Below are 20,892 nucleotides of genomic sequence, written 5' to 3' on the forward strand. Positions count from 1 at the left end.
AGCTTACAACAATCATTCCGAGGTGCCTACACCTCCAGACATTCACTCAGGCAATCTGGACAGAAACTGACAACAAGAACACCACTGACATCGGTTGGCAGCCATTTCTTGTGAGGATTACGGTTCCCAGCCTAGAAGGCGAGTAGCACTGACAGCACTCAAGCGTTTCGTAATCTCCATTATTCTCCGCTGCCTAGTCAAGGGTTGGCCACCTCTCTGTTTACGCCACTCTGAATTGGGTATGGGAAACAGCACTCTCTTCGGCAAACGATAGTCCGGCCTACACAACACATGTCCCAACCAGCGCTCCTTCTGGTGCTGAACACATTCTTCAATCGAAGTACCCGTTGCACGACGGAAAACGCGCTTTCCAATAGCCTCGTTAAGGAGCCGCCGACACCAATCCACATGAGTTATGGTTCTGAGACAACGATTGTCGAACACCTGAAGACGTCTCAGTTGCGCTGCTCCAACAGGCAAAGTCTCACAGGCATACAGCAAAACAGCCCACACTGTAGCTTGATACACACATCCCTTGAGATTCAGGGATACACCACTCTGACGCCATAGGTGTCTCAAGTTAGCAGACGCGATCCGGACCTTGCAGATTCGTGCATTCAGCTCATCTGTCACACTACAATCAGAACTAATACAACTTCCAATATACGTAAAACGCTCCACAAATTCGGGTGCCTTCCCTGGATTGTGAGTGACGTTTCCGGTGACTGTATGTCCACCAGCATGACGTTACAATTTGTGGGTGCAAAGTGCATTAAAAAACACGTGAGCCTTCTACTCTTCTCGAAAGACGAGAACAGTGTGGTCTGCAAATTCCAGATCGACAGGAGCTTTGAAGATCTTCTAGCATTTGCTTCATTATCTCATGAACTTGCTGATAGGTGTCAAATTACGGGCTCACGCATTTCAGGGGATATTTGATGCACGTGATTTACTTCCTGGAACGGTCAATTCTAGTCTTCAGAAAGGCTTAGACGAGATCATTTTCAGATCAGCTGTTACGAGCTGTTGAAATCTGGTTGGAATTTCCATCTTAATTATCGATATCCAAGGGTGAAGATTGTACATTAGTTGGATGATATTCGCTGTCTGGTCTGGTCAGCATCATTTTCGACCGAGGATGCGTACTTTGTAAATCAAGTTCATCGGCTCGTCAGCGGACTCACAGTCAGGTGATCAGTAACCTGAACTTGATGGATCCAAAAGTTCACGCAATGATCCCAGGAAGGACTAAAGGCGCCGTGTAGCACAGTTTAGTATCAATCAATCAGCGTCTACACCAAGTTAGCTTATCGAACTGGCACAGATATGTTAAGACCATTGAATCCAGGTTGCCAAAAGGTGAACAAACTGAATGCTGCGTAGGCATTGTTGGTAAAACAGGGAAAAGAGAATATACCATCACATCAGCAAATTCTTTAAGTACCTTGGGCGCACCCCATGTGGACACCATGGATTCAGCGACCCGTTGGAACAGATTCTGAACATTCAATCCGGTTTTCGCACTTGTCTCGAAAAACCCATGAGCACATTGCTGGGAGGCTAACTGAAACGACAGAAAAAAAGCGGGTAGAAGTCTGTGTAAGGGTACAGAAAAAGGTGTGTCGGAAGACAGGCCAATCAAAAACTTGGTCTATTAGAACCAGCTAACTTCCATAGGCGCCGAAAGTGCCTTCCATAGACTGGATACTTCCACGTACTACTCAGAGAATAACAGAGTGATGAACGCCGGGTGTTCGAATCGTTGAGAAAAAACCCAGTTCGACGTGTCCAACATTAGTTTACTTTGGAAGCAATTTTTCTGTGTTGTTTGTTAAACTTACCACTGAATTTGATCCCTTAGCAAATAGCCAAAAAGTAGGTTTACGAGACTAAGCGAGTATTGCACAGAAATGACATTTTTTTCAAATGTAGTGTTACAGATGGATGTTGAAGGAATGACGTTGTTTGAACCAACTAAGTTAACCGGGCTTTTGCTCATCCGGTATCATCAACATTATCGACAGCATGACGTCAGTATTCATTGCCGTACAGCCATGATTTTTTTGAAAGCCTTATTGTAAGGAAAAGAGTAAAGGTGGACAGGGAAGGGACTCATTACTACCTTACCACTATCATTCCGAGGTGCCTACACCTCCAGACATTCACTCAGTCGATCCGGGTAGAAACTGACAACAAGAACGCCACTGACATCGGTTGGCAGCCATTCTTGTGGTGTCTGCAACCAGGCACAGTGAGGATCATACGGTAACTGGCAATCGAAGAAAGTGGAAGAAGTACAAACGTCTGATTCCGATCAAGCAAAGTCTCCAGAAAACAGTGTACCAACCTGGCTATACATATCCGATGTTTTTGTCCCATAGAAGGAAGTTTAAATTTGCTCCAAAAAATCGATGAAGCAAGACTTTTGGTCGAACTCTTTAACTAAGTCAGGTATGTTCTTGTGGTACTCATTAGTCATGGCAAACACTGGCGGTTTCCCTGTGATTACTTTGGAGAACACATGTGGAAAAAATGTTGAACTAACGCTAATTTATTTTGCGGCCAGTGATTTGTGTTCATGTGGTTAGAAGTCTTGACTGACCAGATAACTTGGGGTACCAAATGAATGTTCTATGTCTACGTGACTGCAGCTCAATGTCGAAATAGCACTTTAGTTGTACAACTCCTCGCAATCTTAGAACCACCATTTTTTATGAACATGATTATACAATATTACTATATATATATATAATGTATGTATATTTCGCGGAATGCGATGACCTTCGGCCGGATACCGGATAATAATAAGAATACTGGCATGTTTATATCAATTCGTAGCCCATTTGCAAGACACAAAACATATACCTTTAATTTATAGAGATAAGGTCAGTCTCAAACATTACGTCGCAAAAGGCTATTTCGATAGGACAGATTTCAAGTCAGGACAAGGTTTAATACCGCAACGCTAAATAGTTTTCCATATGTTTGGTGGAATGAAGCGGACAAACAAACTAATTTCAATGACGCACTGGCGTGGATGCCTGGTTTACTTGTTGTGTGCTCAAATGGAGTTTCGTGCACTGGGGCAGACAGCTATTTGGATCGGAACTAACGCATGGTCACCGTATATAGGTCTTGTGCACAGGATATTTAAATCGGTAGCTACTCTGGTGACTGGGGGGATTAAAAAACATGTTGTCTAGAACGCATCGTCTTCCAAATGCAGCTAATGGAACAGGTGATGAAAACTGAAGGGCCTGTAAGAGCGATGGGTTTTCTTTGATCAGAGCGATGAAAAAACTTAGTATAGTTCACTTGTCACATGCTCCGGTTCGGAGAACGCTTTAAAAGGTCCGGTATCCTGCGTTTATTTAAGCACAAGGACTGTACGTTAGTTTCAGCGTATCACTGTTCACTTTTGATCCTAGTGTCGGTTCTATATTACATTTGTGACGGTCGATACTACTGAGGAGGTACGCAAGTAGTATGTAGTTTTCTCGTAACTGCGCTTCGCGTCTATTGGAAGGTGGGATTTATTGGGAAATTTGTACAATTACTTTGTAGCAATTGTTTATATTTGAGTGATAGCCAACGAATATCCAGGGAATTTTGAGAATACACGCTCAAGGAGAAGACGGATGTTCAGTTTTTATAAACAAGATGCATATGAGGGTTCTGCTTCTCTGTAACCGTTCAGTTGGCGTTTCCCAGTAAATAACACCGCAGCGAAGCCCCTCTTCTTTTCACAATTAATATCTTTCCAAGCCATCGGTATGCAGCCTTAAGACCATATGTTAATTTCAACGTATCAGTTTTCAATTTGGATCTTAGCGTCAGTTTCATATTACTACAAGTGAAAAGAAGAAGGCCTTCGCTGCGGAATTATTTGTTAGAAAATGCCAACTGACCAAATACGGACTATTGGAAAGGAAAGCAAAAATCTCATTTGCATCTTGTCTACAAAAACTGAACATCCATCTTCTCTTGCGCGCGTCTTCCTGAACTTTCCTGGATATTCATTGAGTGTTGCTCAAGTTCAAGCAAATGCTACAGAGCGAGTCCACAAATCCGCAACAGATCTCACTTTTTAAGCGAATTTACAAGAAGAAACCATACTAATTACATGTCTACCCCATCAGTAGCATCACCGTCACACAAGTAGTCTCCTTCCAAGCCATGTCGCTCATTCCGTGAGCAATGGAACTAAAGGAGGGCTGAAATATTAGCGTTAGCATGTTTACGAGTATTCGAATTTCGAGCGTGTGTTTCTATCGAATAGTTTCCTGATTTCCGGTGTTCGCGCTTGACATATTAAGAGGAAATCCACTGAGTCATTGGCACTTCAGCAAAGGTCCTCTCATGCTATTTTTTTAAAAAAGTTCGTTGGACTCTTTTACTAGCAATGATACCCACAGTGACCGAGCAAGAAGTTTGAATCAAGTTTGACAACTAGTCTTCTGTACGATCAGTTAGACGTGACACGGCTTTTTTTGATGACTTGGTTTTGAGGAAATTATCGGAGGTCTTCACATATGCCAGAGCCGCGGAAGTTTCAACAAAAGACTCAACTGAATCGTGCGGAATCTTTCGTGTATGACGATCTCCTTCAGCTGGAACTGTCGCGCCTGGTCATATCCGGTTTCAGTTGGCACGACATTTGAGATATCACAATACATCGTCCCGAAGTACCACACACACACACACACACACACACACACACACAGTTACTGTCCGTTTTCAGCAACCATCTCTATTTGTCTGTGTAAAAAATACACATGTATCCAAAGTTGACACCCCTTCTTCACCCCTTCTTCAAAATCCACAAAAGTGTTCGCGCAGACCATAGTGACACAGGTGTGTTCACAAATGTATAAGTGCATGTAAATTTATACTGGTTACAGTCTGTATCGTTGTTCGTGATGTTGATAATGAATTCGGAGTTATCTGGTGTGAGACAGAGTTGTTGGCCCTGCATGTGATAACTACCTGTGAGGTTGATCCTGTCACTTCAAGGTATTTATTACAAACGATCATCAACATCAAACAGAGCTTTTTACAATAGAAATACGGGGAGTCATTTGTTGTCCATTTTTAGCCGTCCAGCATGTTTTGAGGACAACTTGTTTGAGGATAACACTTTCTGCTTCCAAATAAATACTGATTATTTTGCTAGTAAGTATGTCGACATGCCTTCGGTATGAGAGTTATTCAGCGTCGTAATTGACTAAATGATACAAGAAGCACCGAATAAATACATCGGCATCTATCTGATCTCAAACGACGTCGTTTCAAGCTTGGAATTGGCATTGTCTTATTCGGAAAAGCATAGAAAAGCCTTAGGTTGCTTTCGATTGACTCAGTAAACTTGTTATCCGAAGCAGTAAGACTAGTTTTTTCTCCATGTATGGAGTGTTCAGTGAGTACCTCTTCTTTGTACGGAAAGTCGAACGCGTTATGATAGTCCGACAGTCGGTCTACAACAATCTGCCTAATTAACCAGCACAAAAAGTTGGTCCTTATCGTTTCAGTACAACGGAATGCGCCTTTAAATGGAGACGTTATGAAGGAGAGAAAAATCATTTATTTGTGTATTCAGACCGGCAGCCAGCTCAGTTCTTACTTACGGCTGTAAGTGCCGGAAAAAGGTCCATCGATAAGGAACACAACAGGTTTATTGTGAACAAGCGAGTGTGTACGAGTACGGCACTTACAAGGGACCGCACGCTATTTTTGCTTTCATCGATCCAGGATGTTGCTGAATTGACTGAATGCTTGATTGGTCTTGCCTGCTTTCCTATTGGGTTTTTGGTGGAGTTTCAGGGTCTCGGTAGGTTCCGAGCGTTCTGGGTTGCCAGATATTGTGCATACAGTATATCCGAATAGTCGATGTAGTTGACATTTGCTGTCTAGAAAACATCCAGAACATTCGACAGTTCGACCAAATACCCATTCTGGTAGCTAGATTACGCTGCATCAGAAGCCCACCTCTCATAAATCTACTGCAACAGTCAGGCCACTCGAACACCCCTAAAAGGGAACCTTTTAAAATTAAGTTGATCCCACGATGGTGCCGCCATTTTGGAAGGCACTGAAGAATCGGAATCGATACCGTCATTTTAAAATCTGGCGAGACGGGATCTCAGGCAATCACTGGGCACCGGTTTATTGCGGAGCTAGCCTGTGAAGGTAGTACGGAACATCCGTAAAGCCGACGCATCCTACCACATCCGACAGTCGCCGTTAAATTGAAGGAGTTACAGAAAGTCTGAGTATTTGTACCAGTGGGATGAGTGGCCTGATTCCCTTAGAGTGAAAGTTGTTTCAACCGGAAGAAAACTAGGAACTCGAGAGTGAATAAAAATACCGATCTTCGCGTTAGACGAAGTAGCATCTACAACAACTGTGGATATGAAACCACAAAGAGGAGGACGAAACTGTTTCCAGAACTACCAGCCATGGAGTGAACAATAATCGGTTGTGCGTTCCTTGTGATGATCAGCTAATCCAGTCGGCTGACCAGGAGTGGTCAGACATACTGTTGTCACCTTTACGGTGACCGTGAAAATAAGTTTATTCACTGGAACGAAGGGTTGTTCGCCCTTTCATTAACCTATGATTGATTTGTGAAACTGAGGTAGTATGAGAAAGTTGATTGGATTGACGGGAATCGATTTCAGAAACAGGGTGCATCTACCTTTCAACCGGTTGGTTAAATACGGTCAGTGTTCATACATGAAGGGGCAATTAGTTTTTTCAACTTCTGAGAACATCCCCGAACGGTGCGCGTCGTAACCCACAAGTTCGTATTGATTTGTCGCAAACTCCGTAGCACTCCGATTGTGGTCATCAGTTTTCATACAAATTAATGCAAAATTCGAGAACCAAGCGATGAGCAAACGAAAAAATAGCTCATAAATCTCGTTGATTGTGCATTCTAATGAGGTAACCACTCACCTTTTCACCGTCTTGTGTGCTAATCACGCGACTGGATTCCAAATCGGCCTTGTTCGCAGCGAAAAACACCGGTATAGGCTCGTCCATGTACTAAATAAAGAATTTGAGAAACGGTAATTAGCACGCACGAAGACGAACAGGCATTTGAATTTCACTTAATTATTAGAATGATTTGTGTGATTCGTAGCGAACAAAGGACTGAACTGGGGGCTGTTCAAATCGCAGAAGGAAGCAAACAGAGTTTTGAGTAAAGTTGTCTGCTCAAATTTGTTAAACTTGTAGTTAGAACCATTTGAAATCATTTGGAATCCACTGACACTAGTTATTGCGAGGTGGCGAGGATTTGTTCCAGAGTTTCTAAGTAAACGCCTGCTAATGTAGGATGTTTGCACTGAAATTATTAGGTTAAACTGGGGGGGGGGGCATTGGATACGAGTAGATCATATACAAATCATGCAGTTGAGCAACCGAGAGTGCCTCTACTCAGCCTGACGACTTGAAATCCTTGTATGAGTTTGAACGGCAATGACGGATGGCAGTTTACGCACAAGTTCAAATGTCATTCCATCCCATAACTACTTTTCAAAACATGTGAACCAGAACAGTCGTAAAGCTTTGTCAGGCTTTTCTCGGAACAGTACCAGATGATTGATAAACCAGTCATTCTGTTGGCCTTGCAATAAAGAGGTAAAAATCCGTCCAGGTAAAAGTTGTTGGTTCGCTTTTTTCTCAAAAGGTACCGCTGCGCCAGCCCACTAACTCGGTGACAACCGAATCCGTTGAATAAGGCGTTGAATGCTTGCTATCGCCAGGCGGTACGCACGCACCGATCAGACACTGCGTGATATGTGTGGTGCCCATTATCCGCACAATATCCTTAGCTGCAAAACATTTACAAGGGGAGTAAAGCTTTCTACGCCAAAATGTTGCATTTTGTTGTGTGTGCTCAAACCGAAAACTGTCCTCATCTATGTTCATATTTTTACAGCTCACCAAAGTTCATTGTTTACTGAAACAACCGTTCCTCTGGCTGAAAAGTCTTGTGGAATAATTTCCAAGCATCGCTGAGACCCCGGGATGCCTAAATGGGGTTCAAAAGCTTGGACTGGTACCAAGTTCGTATTGATTTGTCGCAAACTCCGTAGCACTCCGATTGTGGTCATCAGTTTTCATACAAATTAATGCAAAATTCGAGAACCAAGCGATGAGCAAACGAAAAAATAGCTCATAAATCTCGTTGATTGTGCATTCTAATGAGGTAACCACTCACCTTTTCACCGTCTTGTGTGCTAATCACGCGACTGGATTCCAAATCGGCCTTGTTCGCAGCGAAAAACACCGGTATAGGCTCGTCCATATACTAAATAAAGAATTTGAGAAACGGTAATTAGCACGCACGAAGACGAACAGGCATTTGAATTTCACTTAATTATTAGAATGATTTGTGTGATTCGTAGCGAACAAAGGACTGAACTGGGGGCTGTTCAAATCGCAGAAGGAAGCAAACAGAGTTTTGAGTAAAGTTGTCTGCTCAAATTTGTTAAACTTGTAGTTAGAACCATTTGAAATCATTTGGAATCCACTGACACTAGTTATTGCGAGGTGGCGAGGATTTGTTCCAGAGTTTCTAAGTAAACGCCTGCTAATGTAGGATGTTTGCACTGAAATTATTAGGTTAAACTGAGGGGGGGCATTGGATACGAGTAGATCATATACAAATCATGCAGTTGAGCAACAGAGAGTGTCTCTACTCGGCCTGACTACTTGAACTCTATGAGTTTGAACGGCAACGACGGATGGCAGTTTACGCACAAGTTCAAATGTCGTTCCATCCCATAACTACTTTTCAAAACACGTGAACCAGAACAGTCGTAAAACTTTGTCAGGCCTTTCTCGGAACAGTACCAGATGATTGATAAACCAGTCATTCTGTTGGCCTTGCAATAAAGAGGTAAAAATCCGTCCAGGTAAAAGTTGTTGGTTCGCTTTTTTCTCAAAAGGTACCGCTGCGCCAGCCCACTAACTCGGTGACAACCGAATCCGTTGAATAAGGCGTTGAATGCTTGCTATCGCCAGGCGGTACGCACGCACCGATCAGACACTGCGCGATATGTGTGGTGCCCATTATCCGCACAATACCCTCAGCTGCAAAACATTTACAAGGGGAGTAAAGCTTTCTACGCCAAAATGTTGCATTTTGTTGCGCGTGTGCTCAAACCGAAAACTGTCCTGATCTATGTTCATATTTTTACAGCTCACCAAAGTTCATCGTTTACTGAAACAACCGTTCCTCTGGCTGAAAAGTCTTGTGGAATAATTTCCAAGCATCGCTGAGACCCCGGGATGCCTAAATGGGGTTCAAAAGCTTGGATTGGTACTCTCAACTCAATTGTCCGGTTACTTTAGTCCACTGGGGACACATCATAACCTTCGAAATTTCGACTCCATCGTGCGAATACTGAGCGCCGATCTGTGTACAATGCCCACATGTGAGTCCCGCAGATGACTTATTTCTTGGAGGACACCATGAATGTCGTGCGAAAAGCTGTACTCTGCGTTAGAGGACTTCAGATACTTCTGCAACTGCATCATGGTTGCCGAGTCGTAACTTCTGTGGCCGCATCACAAGCGGAATTGGGCGAACCGGGGCGCTCAGTATTCGCAGGATGGAATTGAATTTTCGAAAGCCAGGACGTGTCCCTGATGGACTAATGCAATCAGGAAATTGAGCACCAGTCCAAATTTTCGAGCCTCATTTAGGCACCCAAAGCTCTCAGAGGTGCTAGGAAAGTATTCCACCAAACTTTTCCCGCCGGAGGTATGATTGTTTCAGTGGACAATAAAATTTGATGATTGTTTCAGCGGACAATAAAATTTGGTGGGCTGCAAAAATAGGAACGCAGACTAGAACGGTTTTTGGCTTGAGCACATGTGCAACAAAATGCGATATTTTGGCGTAAAAAGTTTTATTCTTCTAGCATAGTTTTGCAGCGAAGACCATTGTGCGGCCAATGGGCCCCGCAAACCGGTGCGCCGTACGACACAATTCAACGGCATGCATAACCGTTCCATAAGTTGAGAATTCTCGATTTGGAGGACACTCAACCCGTGCATGCCCTGGTTGCACATGTCTGGGACACTTCATTTCAGAAATAAGATCCACGATAGCACCGAATTTGTAACTAATCTTCCTTGGAGCCCCAGAACAAATTGCTGAATGTCGCATACGTGGAAATGTGGTGTTTGCCAAATTATCGCACCCCGTTCAATGCTATTTCCCAGTCACTCAAGTGCCCTTTTCTTCAGTCAGCGCAGCAGTCACACAGTATACATACTAGCCATAATTTTTGTCTATTTATCGATCGATAAACTGAGAAACATGCTGTTAAACAGAACTTAGTAACCAGAGACCCCGACTACTATGAACAAACAAGAGTAGTTTTTTCATGACAAATCCACCAATATGAATGTGAAGTGCGCACGGTTGGATTTACTATGATTCTTCAATCTGTATTAAGAAGGAAGACAATATGTGATCAGACACGTGTGCATGACATCTGGCTGCATTAGACTCATTGAGAAAGACACTAAGCATACCTCCAGGAGGATGTCATTAGGTATATATATATATATATATATAGTTTGTTGAACCGACCACTATACACTGTTCCTGCATTATCACATTCGGTTCATCTGCTGTCTAAAGTGGCGAGTACCACTAGCTGTCTCGACAATGTGTTGCCATTCGATGGACAAAGAGTTCTCTGCGGGAAACTGGCACATATTTGATGCAATCAAATTGGGCACCTTATTCCGACTGATTTATGCTACAGAAATAAGGGTGATTAAGATATTGAAACAAGGTGGGGGCGAGTTGGGTCAAGTGGTCAGAGCGCGAATTTACTGACCGGAAGGTGCGTGGCTCGAACCCGACCTTGGCCACTCGACTTCCCCTGTCTAGACTTGTGTGACCTGGCAGTATCCCAGCCCTCGTCCCTCCTTCGTGTGGCACGGCAGCTAGGCGCCAAAAGGGTGCTACAGCTGAACGATGATGACCAGCCCTCCAGAGAAAAACGCAGTCGATTACTCTCGGCGAAGTTCTCGGGACACCCGGACACGCCTGGCTAGCACACAATATGAGTCGCCAAATTGTTAAGCGCTTATCAAATGTGGGCTAATAAAAAGCAGTTGGATGAAATATATCCAATCGGCAGAAAAACCACGAAGATGAAACTTACATCGTCGACTGATCGCAGCCAGTATTTCCGAATTTGTTCGAAAGTCTTCGGTTGCGTCACGTCATACATGACAATGAAGGCCTGCAGTGGAAAGGCACACAAGAAAACTCAGTGAACAAACTCAAAGTAGTCAAAGAACTTCATTTCCGTTTTAGACAAGATCACTTCTCTAGCGAATATACACTCATTCGCAAACTAATTTGGTTTTTCGAGAGACTCACCTGGAACCCAGCTGAATCTCTCGTTTGTGATGTTCTCAGGCAACTGAATGTGCTGCACCAGGCCGCCTCATGTTTCAGTCGCTACGATATTCGAGATATCGCGATACATGGATTTCTTTGTGATATACTACTCACAAGGATTTTCAGCAACCTTATGACTAGTACATTACAAAGATCACTATTCATTTGCAATTGTTTGACTTGGCCGTTACTCAGTATTCAAGGTGAAATTATTAACAGTCGTAGAGCCTAAAGGTAAATTTCGCAATGGAACTGAAAAGGCGAACCAGAGTTCAGAAACGGTATTTGGTATTTGTAGTCCCAACAAAGAATTCTCCTTTCGTTAAGATACCCTAAATTAGCTTTTTCACTGGCAACTTTGGAGGACCAAGGTACACTACTATTCGGCTCCGTGTAGTAATATGTTGCATTGTTAGCAACGTTGTGGAATGTAGGTAGCTCGGGTGCGCTGCTTGGTTGTTGGTCTGTTCGCCTAGCTTGGCAGTTGGATTGCAAACGTTTCATCACCAACCGAGGTGACATCGCCAGTGCAGGGTTGAGTGCCACAGTGCCGATCAGTAATGGTTCATGCCCCACTTTAAGAACATTTACTTTGCATGTGTGACGCAACCGCTCCCACTTTCTTGTTGCAGCTTTCTGTAGCAAAATGTAACATAATAAATTCACAACGAAAAAAAACAAAGTGACCAAACGCGACTAAGTGGATTCTGCTGTTAGATCACGTGCACTGTTGGTTGAAAAAGCAATCCAAAACTTTTGTGATTCTTTTTGGTTGTATACTGAGCGATTGAATTCGGTTATTCTCTACGTCTAAAAAAACCCACTCAGTAAAGTTGAACTAACATGCTGATTAAGACCATCAGGGCCTTGCAAGTATGACACGATGTGCGGTTTTCACAGAGCACCAAATGGTTTAGATTTATCCTTATGATGTTATTAGCAAAAATGAGGACGGTTCGAATCGATAGCATGCTTCTTAACGATGTTTATCAATAGACTAAAACAAACCTTCTGGTGAGAGAAACTGAAAAGCACTCAACACTCTTTGTGAACTGACCTTGGCGCCCCGAAAATGAAATGCGACAATGGAATGATATTGCTCTTGACCGGCTGTGTCCCTGAAGTGCACAAAAACGATGAGTAAAAAAATCAAGTATACAGTGATGCAGAATCGGTCAAGCTAGCTCGAGGCGTACAAATTTCCTATTATCTTTTCTATGAATTACTCAATTAATTAATTAATTAATTAATTAATTGACCAAATGGGATAATTGATCAGAGTTTCCAGAAATTTGTGTGGCTTGTAGTCACTCATTTAATCAAAAATGGAGTCAACCAGTTTCGTTGAAAGATTTCTCAGTATTTCAGGCGTTACGACTATAGCTTATCATGGTACTTTTCTGGAATATACTGAAAAGGTTGCAATAGTACGACTTCACAATCCAATTGGCTGATTGACTGTCAAGACCAGAGGCTGAAGATGAGGCCCCCAGGAACATGATTTGGACCAGTAGCCTCGTCGTCGAACTGGATCCCGGAAGATTTGTGCAACTCCAACGGAAGGTTGCAATCGTCTTGTTGGATGGAAGGAGCATTGAAGACGGAGAGAGAGACAAGGACTTGGAAACGTTCCAGAGTCACTTTAATCGGTGAGGCTGAAATGAAGCTGGCATAATTTCCTGGAGTACGACATACTTCGGCAGAGGGCCTACTGGCCCGGTATGAGAAGCTGGGTGATGGATTATGTGGTGTCCTGTAAGCGTTGTCAACTAATGAAAGAGGATACGACAGGGGCAACCATCCCATGGAACCAATTCCTGTCTCAGAAATCGGCGAGTTGTGGTCAGTTGACGTCATGGGTACCTTTCCGGTGACAACCAACGGGAATCAATACATCATGATGATGACAGAGCACTTGTTGCGATGAATTGAGGCGGCAGCTATGCCTAATCAACGGGCGACGACGGTCAGCGGAGTGGCAATGCATCACATCGTGGCCAACCATGTTGTATCAAAAATGATCCTAACCGATCATGGGCCTTGTTTCGAGAGCGGAGAGTCTAGGAATTGCTTTCAGAAGCTGGGTATCAGACGGCTAAGAACGGCACCATACCACCCGCAAACCAGTTTCTTTGAAAGATCTGGCAGTATTTCAGGCGCTACGTTTGACGACTATAGGTTATCCTGGTACCTTTCTAGAATATACTGAAATGGTCATGCATCGTATGGATGCAACCTCCTTAATAATTTGTGCTAAATCGTTTGCAAAGGAGACTGTTTGCAGTGGATAGTCTTTTTAAGAGAAAATCCGGGGATGTGTGGCAAACGACACTTAAAAATAATCGATATGGGATGCTCACAACAAAACCGAAATCGCAGATCGCCCCTCCGCCGAGTGAACAATCTAGTGCGGGAAGAGATTCTGGTAGGCCATTTTGAGGTGACGTGATTGCGGTTCGTGTACAATGACCTACCGCTTTGCTGATTTTGAGCGAATCGATTGCCGCTTGAAGTGATTTCATAGCCTTGATTACTAGATTGTACGGGTAAAACATACATGCTGGTTGGTCAAATTTCCGAGACAGTCCCGATCGTTTTTCACTAGAAGTTTGCTTTCTCCCCACCATCTCAGGCATTCGGATTTCATTTTCGCGCTAAGACCAGTTGCTCCGTGGCATCTTCAAAAACTTGTTGTGAGCATACACACAAGGCGTTTTTCAAGTGTGTTCTCTGCCAGGTGACAGACACCAAGTTATTCTGAACTTGGCTGACTAAACTTTTCTTTTTTAAAAAAATGGTAACTTCCGCTTGTTTCTTTGCTAGAAAGTGAACCCTTCGAAGGACAGCCAATTCTGACAGTGTTTTGTGCAAAGGAGCACACCGATAATTTTCACCTAATAACGAAGGTGGTCGCACTGATTTTCTTAACAGAATTTTTGGTCGCTATCTTAATACTGCGAGACAAGCAACCACACAGTGAGTTAAAAGCGTTCAGCTGTTCAGCTGTAGCACCCTTCCGGTGCCTGACGTTGACGTCACTTACATGATCCCGTGATCCATTGACTTATCCCTCATTCAGCAATCCCTTCCTTTGATTTCTATTTCTCCAAAGTGTATGTAGCCCCGGTCTTAACCTTTTCCACGTGATTTCCGGTACCATATAAATTTGTGATGCATTAGCCAATAGGAACAATCAAAGAAAAAAAGCTTTGTCCGCTAGCTTCTTCGTTCTCACAAACGTTAGTGTATTACTTTTTTAAAGGAGCACGTGATCCAATCTCCAAGCCACGAAACTCTTCTGGGCAGACCAACCTCGTATAGCAAACACTGCGAGTGTCGCATGGTCACTCCAACTACAGCTCAATAGGTCACGGAATGACACAAACCGTCACACCAGTGTAAATTCCAGCGTCTTCATGATGGGCTCACTATTATCGGTTCAATGATACGATGAACCACAAATTCAGCTAGCATCTTTCGCTAAGAATATGTGGATCAATCAAATTTCTTTCAAAACAAACCCGGGTGTGTTTGCCTGATGGAACAGGTTCTTAGGTTTGCCACTTTATTGAACAAACATTGAGTTCATTGTGCTGCTATGAACGAAAACAAACCAGAATCTTTTAGACAAACAACCATGTGTTAGCCACAACGATCGATCTCATGTTGAAATGAAGTTAGTTCGATGGGAATTTGGCGTTCATGTGCTAAAAGATAGCAAAACCGCCAGTCAATAAATGCTGGGAGAACCGCAATCGTTTATGATTTACAAACCAGGATGTCTTTTGGGTTGAAAACAAAATAAAAATGAAAGTTCTTTTCAGATGAAACCTGACGTCCAGTAAATCAGTAAAAAAACAAACAGGAAAATTCAAGCGAGATAGAACAGTGAAACTAGCAGTGCATTTTTACGGAAAACAATTATTACTGCTACCCGTGTGGCGGTGGATACTACTGATGAGGAATGCGAGTAGTATGTGGTTGTTCGTAACTCCACCTTGATCGAATGGAAGGTGGAATCGCTTTTTAGCATTCGTTTAAATTTGCGTGACCGTTAAAGAATATCCAGAAAAGTTTAAGAAGATGCGTTCAAGAAGAAGATGGATGTTCAGTTTTTTAAAACAAGATGCATATGAGAGTTTCGCTTCCCTATCCAATAGTCTGTAACTGTTCAGTTGGTCTCTTCTAATAAACAACTCTGCGGCGAAGAGCTTTCCTCCTTTCACACTTGTCACGTGATTTCATTTGTTAAAAGTGCAAGATCAATTCACAGGTGCGTCACTTTGCTTGTGGTTTGTGTATTTGGGTCAGTTGGTTCAACTGGAACCCATTCTACTCCCCTGTAATTTGTAAAATCCACATAGAGCCGAAAAATAATGTCTACTTGTCAAATACTTCCAGACGTTCCCCCTTGGCCCTACTCAAAAAGCAACCACAAAGAAGTATTATGCAGTCATTTGACCCTTTGAGGCAATCAGTGCCTGTCTTCTGTTGGTCCGCTTTGTTTCTCCTAAACTCAAAAGATATTGCATTAATTATCCAAGTTCCAGTTGGTCCCAGTTTACCCTCATCTTTCTGTGATCCCCAAATTACTCCCTTGAAATGAGTGCTTGCTCCAAACGGATGAGGAATTCTTAGTTCTGCCCTCGATGCTTTCTGCTGAGGACCATGTGAGTGTGGCATTTTGATGTCATTAGTATTTTACCATTAATCGGAGGCTCCTGGTGACAAGAATTCGGGGAACCACAGAAAGGCATGTTCAAACAAACGTCACAAAACTTTATACTTACCAAATCTCTAGCTGAATTCGGTGGTTTTCGACGATAAACAGTTTTTTGGCGAGGTCAATGCCTAGAGAATAATATGGGGAGATAAATGCAAACGTTATTCAGCAAAAGTGCAAAGGCAATGAACAGTATGGGATGTATTTGTAATGGCCTTCTCATAAGGTTGCTGAAAATCGGTCGACAGCCCACGACCGATTTCGTCCTTAAAGTAGCTCATCATCAGCAAACTTATGAGTAGTAAATTACAATAGCAATATAAACATATATGGCGATATTTGAAATCTGCTGGCGACTGTCGAATATCGTAGCGACTGAAACATGAGGCGGCCTGGTGCACCATATTTAGTTGCCTGGAAACATCACAAACGAGAGGTTCAGCTGGGTTCCAGGTGAGACGCTCGAAAAACCAAAGTAGTTTGCAAATAAGTATGAGATATGTTCAGAAAGGAAACAATTTGTCAAAAAATTTGCAGCACTGCTGAACACTGACAAATTGGAAAAACTGGGAATGCAAGTTGCACATGGAGAGAACGTTTTTCTCTGTCGTACATCACATTGAATGGAATTTACATTTTCCACACTTCAATAAATCTTTCTCCACCTTTTTTGGGACCAGCGCTTCTCGCAGACAGTGCCCGAAGTAGATCGATGCAACGAGATGCAACCATGGTAACCGGACAGCTTCACCCGTTTACTATAATGGTGATTTCGTTTTGTTTCCTCCACCAGACGGTAAAATAGAAAAATACAATGATTTTTGACACCTATGGGAACTGGTTTAGGGAGAACAACGTTTTACAAAGAACGCTTTTCAGCTAAGGATAAGATGACTCGGATGAAGCTTGGTGCAGTCCATCATATGTATTCGTTCGGATATAATACCCTCCCGGTGCCTAGCTGCCATGCTACCCGAAGGAAGTACGAGGAAACTGCCAGGTTGCCCAAGCCTAGATAGGGGAAGCCGAGAGGCAGAGGTTGGGTTCAGACCAGGGACCTTCCGATCAGTAAATTCGCGCTCTAACCACTTGAGCCATCTCGCCACCGTAAACCCTATAAAAGGATGGTTTTATCCGTGCGATGACAACCAAAAACTGTCAAGGGTTTTATCAAAGAAATTTGCGATAAGAATCGAGCAGTCCATATCCAGGCGGAGAGCGAAGTGACACGTGGAAAGTTAGGCAATAAGTATGGCAAAAAACTGCTTTCCCGTGATTAAATCTGAAAATTTTTGGCTGCAATGTTTTATTGATCTTTCCTTTGAATTGCCGCCTGAGCGCCAAACTACTTACCGGCGAACAATGGAAAACAGCAGCGGTTCATTTTGACAGATGGTCCAATCGGATCTTACTCACCAACAGGTGCTTCGATTCTTGAAACAACAAATTTCCTTTACGAGGAAAGTCGGTATGGAACTGGTGCTCCACTGTCATCCATCGTTTGATAACAATGTACTGTATCGAATGTAACCCGGAACATCAAGTTGTATGCTATGAGTGTCAGAGCTGCAATCAAAAGCTTGAGTCAGTCGCAGCGAGATGGCCCAAGTGGTTAGAGCGCGGATTTACTGACCGGAAAGTCCATGGTTCGAACCCGCCCTCTTCCTATCGACTCTTCCGGTCTAGGCTTAGTCAACCTGGCAGAATCCCAGCCAATCTTAGGGTGGCATGGCAGCTGGACACCGAAAGGGTACTACAGCTGAGTGACTGAAGATACTCATAATGGTAGGCTGGCATTAATGAATATAGTTGACAGTGAGATAATGATCCCGGTGAGCGTGCGAGACAAGCATGGAGTCACTGATCTACTTAAAAACAGTACAGACATTGTTGTTACTGAACAAACTGAAAACTGGGGACAAAGCGGCTCAATGAAGATGTCGTATTAACTGTTTAAAGGTAAACTTTATGAATTTGAACATGGTTAGTGCCGACGTGGTGTCACGGGGTCCCCGTGACCCCGTCTGTGCTTGGCTGGAGACGTTGCGAGAAATGGCGGCTAATCGAGGTCAGTGGCGTTCATGCTGTCAGTTTCTTTCCAGATTGTCTGACTAAGCGGTTGGAGGTGTAGGCACCTCAGAATCCTTGACATAGGCCAGCACTAAGTCCCCTACCTCATCCACTGTTTTTCTCTTCCCATCACTGTAGGGCTTTTAATACAATCATATATATATGTATATATTTATAACTAGACAAACCTTATGGTTATACGGCAGTGAAGCATCAGTGGCAACACTGATGTCTGCTGTTTTTGAAGAAGATGATGACGAGTGTCGACAGGCAACATTGTACCCGTTTTCTGTCACACATTACAGTACTTTGTAACCCAGGTCGGGAAATCTCTTTGTTATCAAGATACCATTCCAGATATCTCGTTCCTAAATGACTTCAAGAGAGACCCATGTAAGAGCGCTGGTTTGAAAACCATTTTTCTATTCTCCAATAATTTGAGCCCCAACAATGTGACGAGTCAATAACTACCATGGAGCAAATAAATCAATAAACGGCATTTGAAATCACCCCCAGTTGGAAAAACGCAAATCGCTGGGTAACCTATTCTGATAAATTAAAACAAGTACATACCGATTGTGGAAATCGTCCCAGGATTAAACTTCTCTCCCATTAGAGTTCTGAGAATGGAGGTTTTTCCAACGCCCGAATTTCCGAGTAATAACACCTTGAAGCGGGCATCAAAACGTTCCTCTCCCGATCCACCACTGATATCATTTGACGGAGCGAATGCTGTATTGGATTTTGGAGTACTTTTGGACTTTTTGTGTGCAGTTCCATTTGGCGCCGTCGGTGGTTTCGCAGTCGATCGGCCAACTCCGGTGACAGAGAATGGTTGCATCTCACCCAAGTCGTCATGTTGTCCAAAATTATGGGCCATTATTTTTTTATTGGCCTGAGTAAGTATTAATCCTTCTGGAAATTTCTTCTGCCAGGCTGAAAATGAACTTGATTGGGCTAAGACCGGGAGGAGACTATCATTGGTTCATCCGAGCTGAAGTGGAAAACCAAAAAAAAGTCGCATTATTTTGGATTTTTGCGAGGCATGCAAGCATCACCTGTAAGATTGCTTGGTGGAAGAACACAGAGGTGAGTGAAAGGCTTTACTTTGCATACTATAATGTGCAATGCACTGCGAAGGATGGCCATAGGCAAGTTCGTATTATGCTGGAGCTGAACAACGGTCCGGGCGGTTTCTGATGTGAAGATGTTGAAAGCATTGTTTCGAAGAGGACACGCTGATGACTTCCTTTTACATCTGGTCCTATTGGTGAGGTAAATCTATGTCGAGAAACTAGGAAGCACTGTTTTATCCTTCTTAAGAATCATCTTCAGTTTGTATCCGACGCAATCCAGAGTGTTTCAAACCCATATCATTGCTCGCTAGTAGCTTAAACATTTGACTGTTTGGATTTTAGGGTGTCTGAACAGCAGAGTGACTGACTTCCACTCAGACACGAAGTAGCCCCGCTCAGCCTTCAGTCGCAGGGACCACATCAGATGATCAAGTATTTGATGGCACCTCAAGTAGCATCTTCTGAGATCAGTGTAAAGCCACTCTTCTTCTGAGCCACTTACAGGATGGTAGTAATGTGTGGATTGAAATTTACTCCTGCTTTCTTGCACTACAATCGATTTCAATTGGACTCACGCAGGCGGTCATTTCCATGCAATTAAATAAAACAGGTACCAGTGAAAGGAAGAAGTGCTTCGCTGCAGAGTCATTTAGTGGTAAAACACCAACTGAACAGTTACAGACTATTGGACAGGGGAGCAAAACTCTCATATGCATCTTGTTTACAAAACTGAATATCCATCTCCCCGTTAAACGCGTCTTCCTGAAGTTTCCTGGATATTCTATTACTTAATTGCAAGCAAATGCTACAGAGCGATTCCACAGATTCCGTAATAGGTCTCACTTTTCAAGAAACGTGAAGCGGATTTAAGAGAAAACATACTACTGGCATTCCCCCCATCAGTAGTATCGCCGTTACACCAGAACGGTGAAACTGTTTGGAAAAAGACGTGATCAGAACGTGAAAAATGTATTCAAGAACTACAGAAGAGATTGATGGTAAGAGAACTAGGGAAATTCACGCCTCAATAGTGACAATGTTAGGACCAGATTAAAGAGAACCTCAGCCCGATGTACAAGCATACTGATTCTGGTTTTGCTATGGCAAGTTCCTCCTAAAACCAACAGACGGCCGACAGCGTTGAGCGCAAGCCATGGGGAAATTGAGTTAACAAAAACAGAGGGAGACCAGTGCGTTGCTGTGCATATCGGAGCTGGGAACATAAAAGTTCCCCCAACTAGAAGAATAAAATTTACTATCAGAGATTTATCAAATAATATGTACGTATATGCTGCTCGTGAATAGCGTTTCAAAAATCAGATGGACTGGGAATCAATGTCGATCGATAGACTAGAGAAATATGACGACAAGAAACAAACAGCTGGGGCTAAAAATACTGTTTGATAAGATCGATACGATCGACAATTTCTTTCAAACACAAATGATGTTGGAAATGGGGTTTTGAGGAGAAAAGAGCTATTGGGTAGTTTAGTAATTTCTGCATTGTATTTATTTCATTACAATTCAATTCAATTCAATTCAATGTTTTAAATGGTTTAATTCACTTGACTGGTCGTCTAAACATACTT

General features: G+C 43.0%; 1 protein-coding gene across 1 annotated transcript in view; it reads right to left on the bottom strand.

The window, feature by feature from the left end:
• Positions 1 to 117: 117 nt before the first annotated feature.
• Positions 118 to 20,892, bottom strand: part of T265_01863 (hypothetical protein) — a gene marked incomplete at both ends in the record, with an annotated part of 54,190 nt that continues 33,415 nt past the window's right edge. The window contains 7 exons of the mRNA XM_009165989.1: positions 118 to 600; positions 1,445 to 1,564; positions 6,955 to 7,044; positions 11,193 to 11,273; positions 12,492 to 12,552; positions 16,225 to 16,285; positions 18,801 to 19,221. Coding sequence (XP_009164253.1) covers positions 118 to 600; positions 1,445 to 1,564; positions 6,955 to 7,044; positions 11,193 to 11,273; positions 12,492 to 12,552; positions 16,225 to 16,285; positions 18,801 to 19,107 — 1,203 coding nt within the window. The remainder of the gene's footprint in view (positions 601 to 1,444; positions 1,565 to 6,954; positions 7,045 to 11,192; positions 11,274 to 12,491; positions 12,553 to 16,224; positions 16,286 to 18,800; positions 19,222 to 20,892) is intronic.

This window comes from Opisthorchis viverrini (assembly GCF_000715545.1).
Source record: "Opisthorchis viverrini unplaced genomic scaffold opera_v5_21, whole genome shotgun sequence".
NCBI classification, from domain to species: Eukaryota; Metazoa; Platyhelminthes; class Trematoda; order Opisthorchiida; family Opisthorchiidae; genus Opisthorchis; species Opisthorchis viverrini.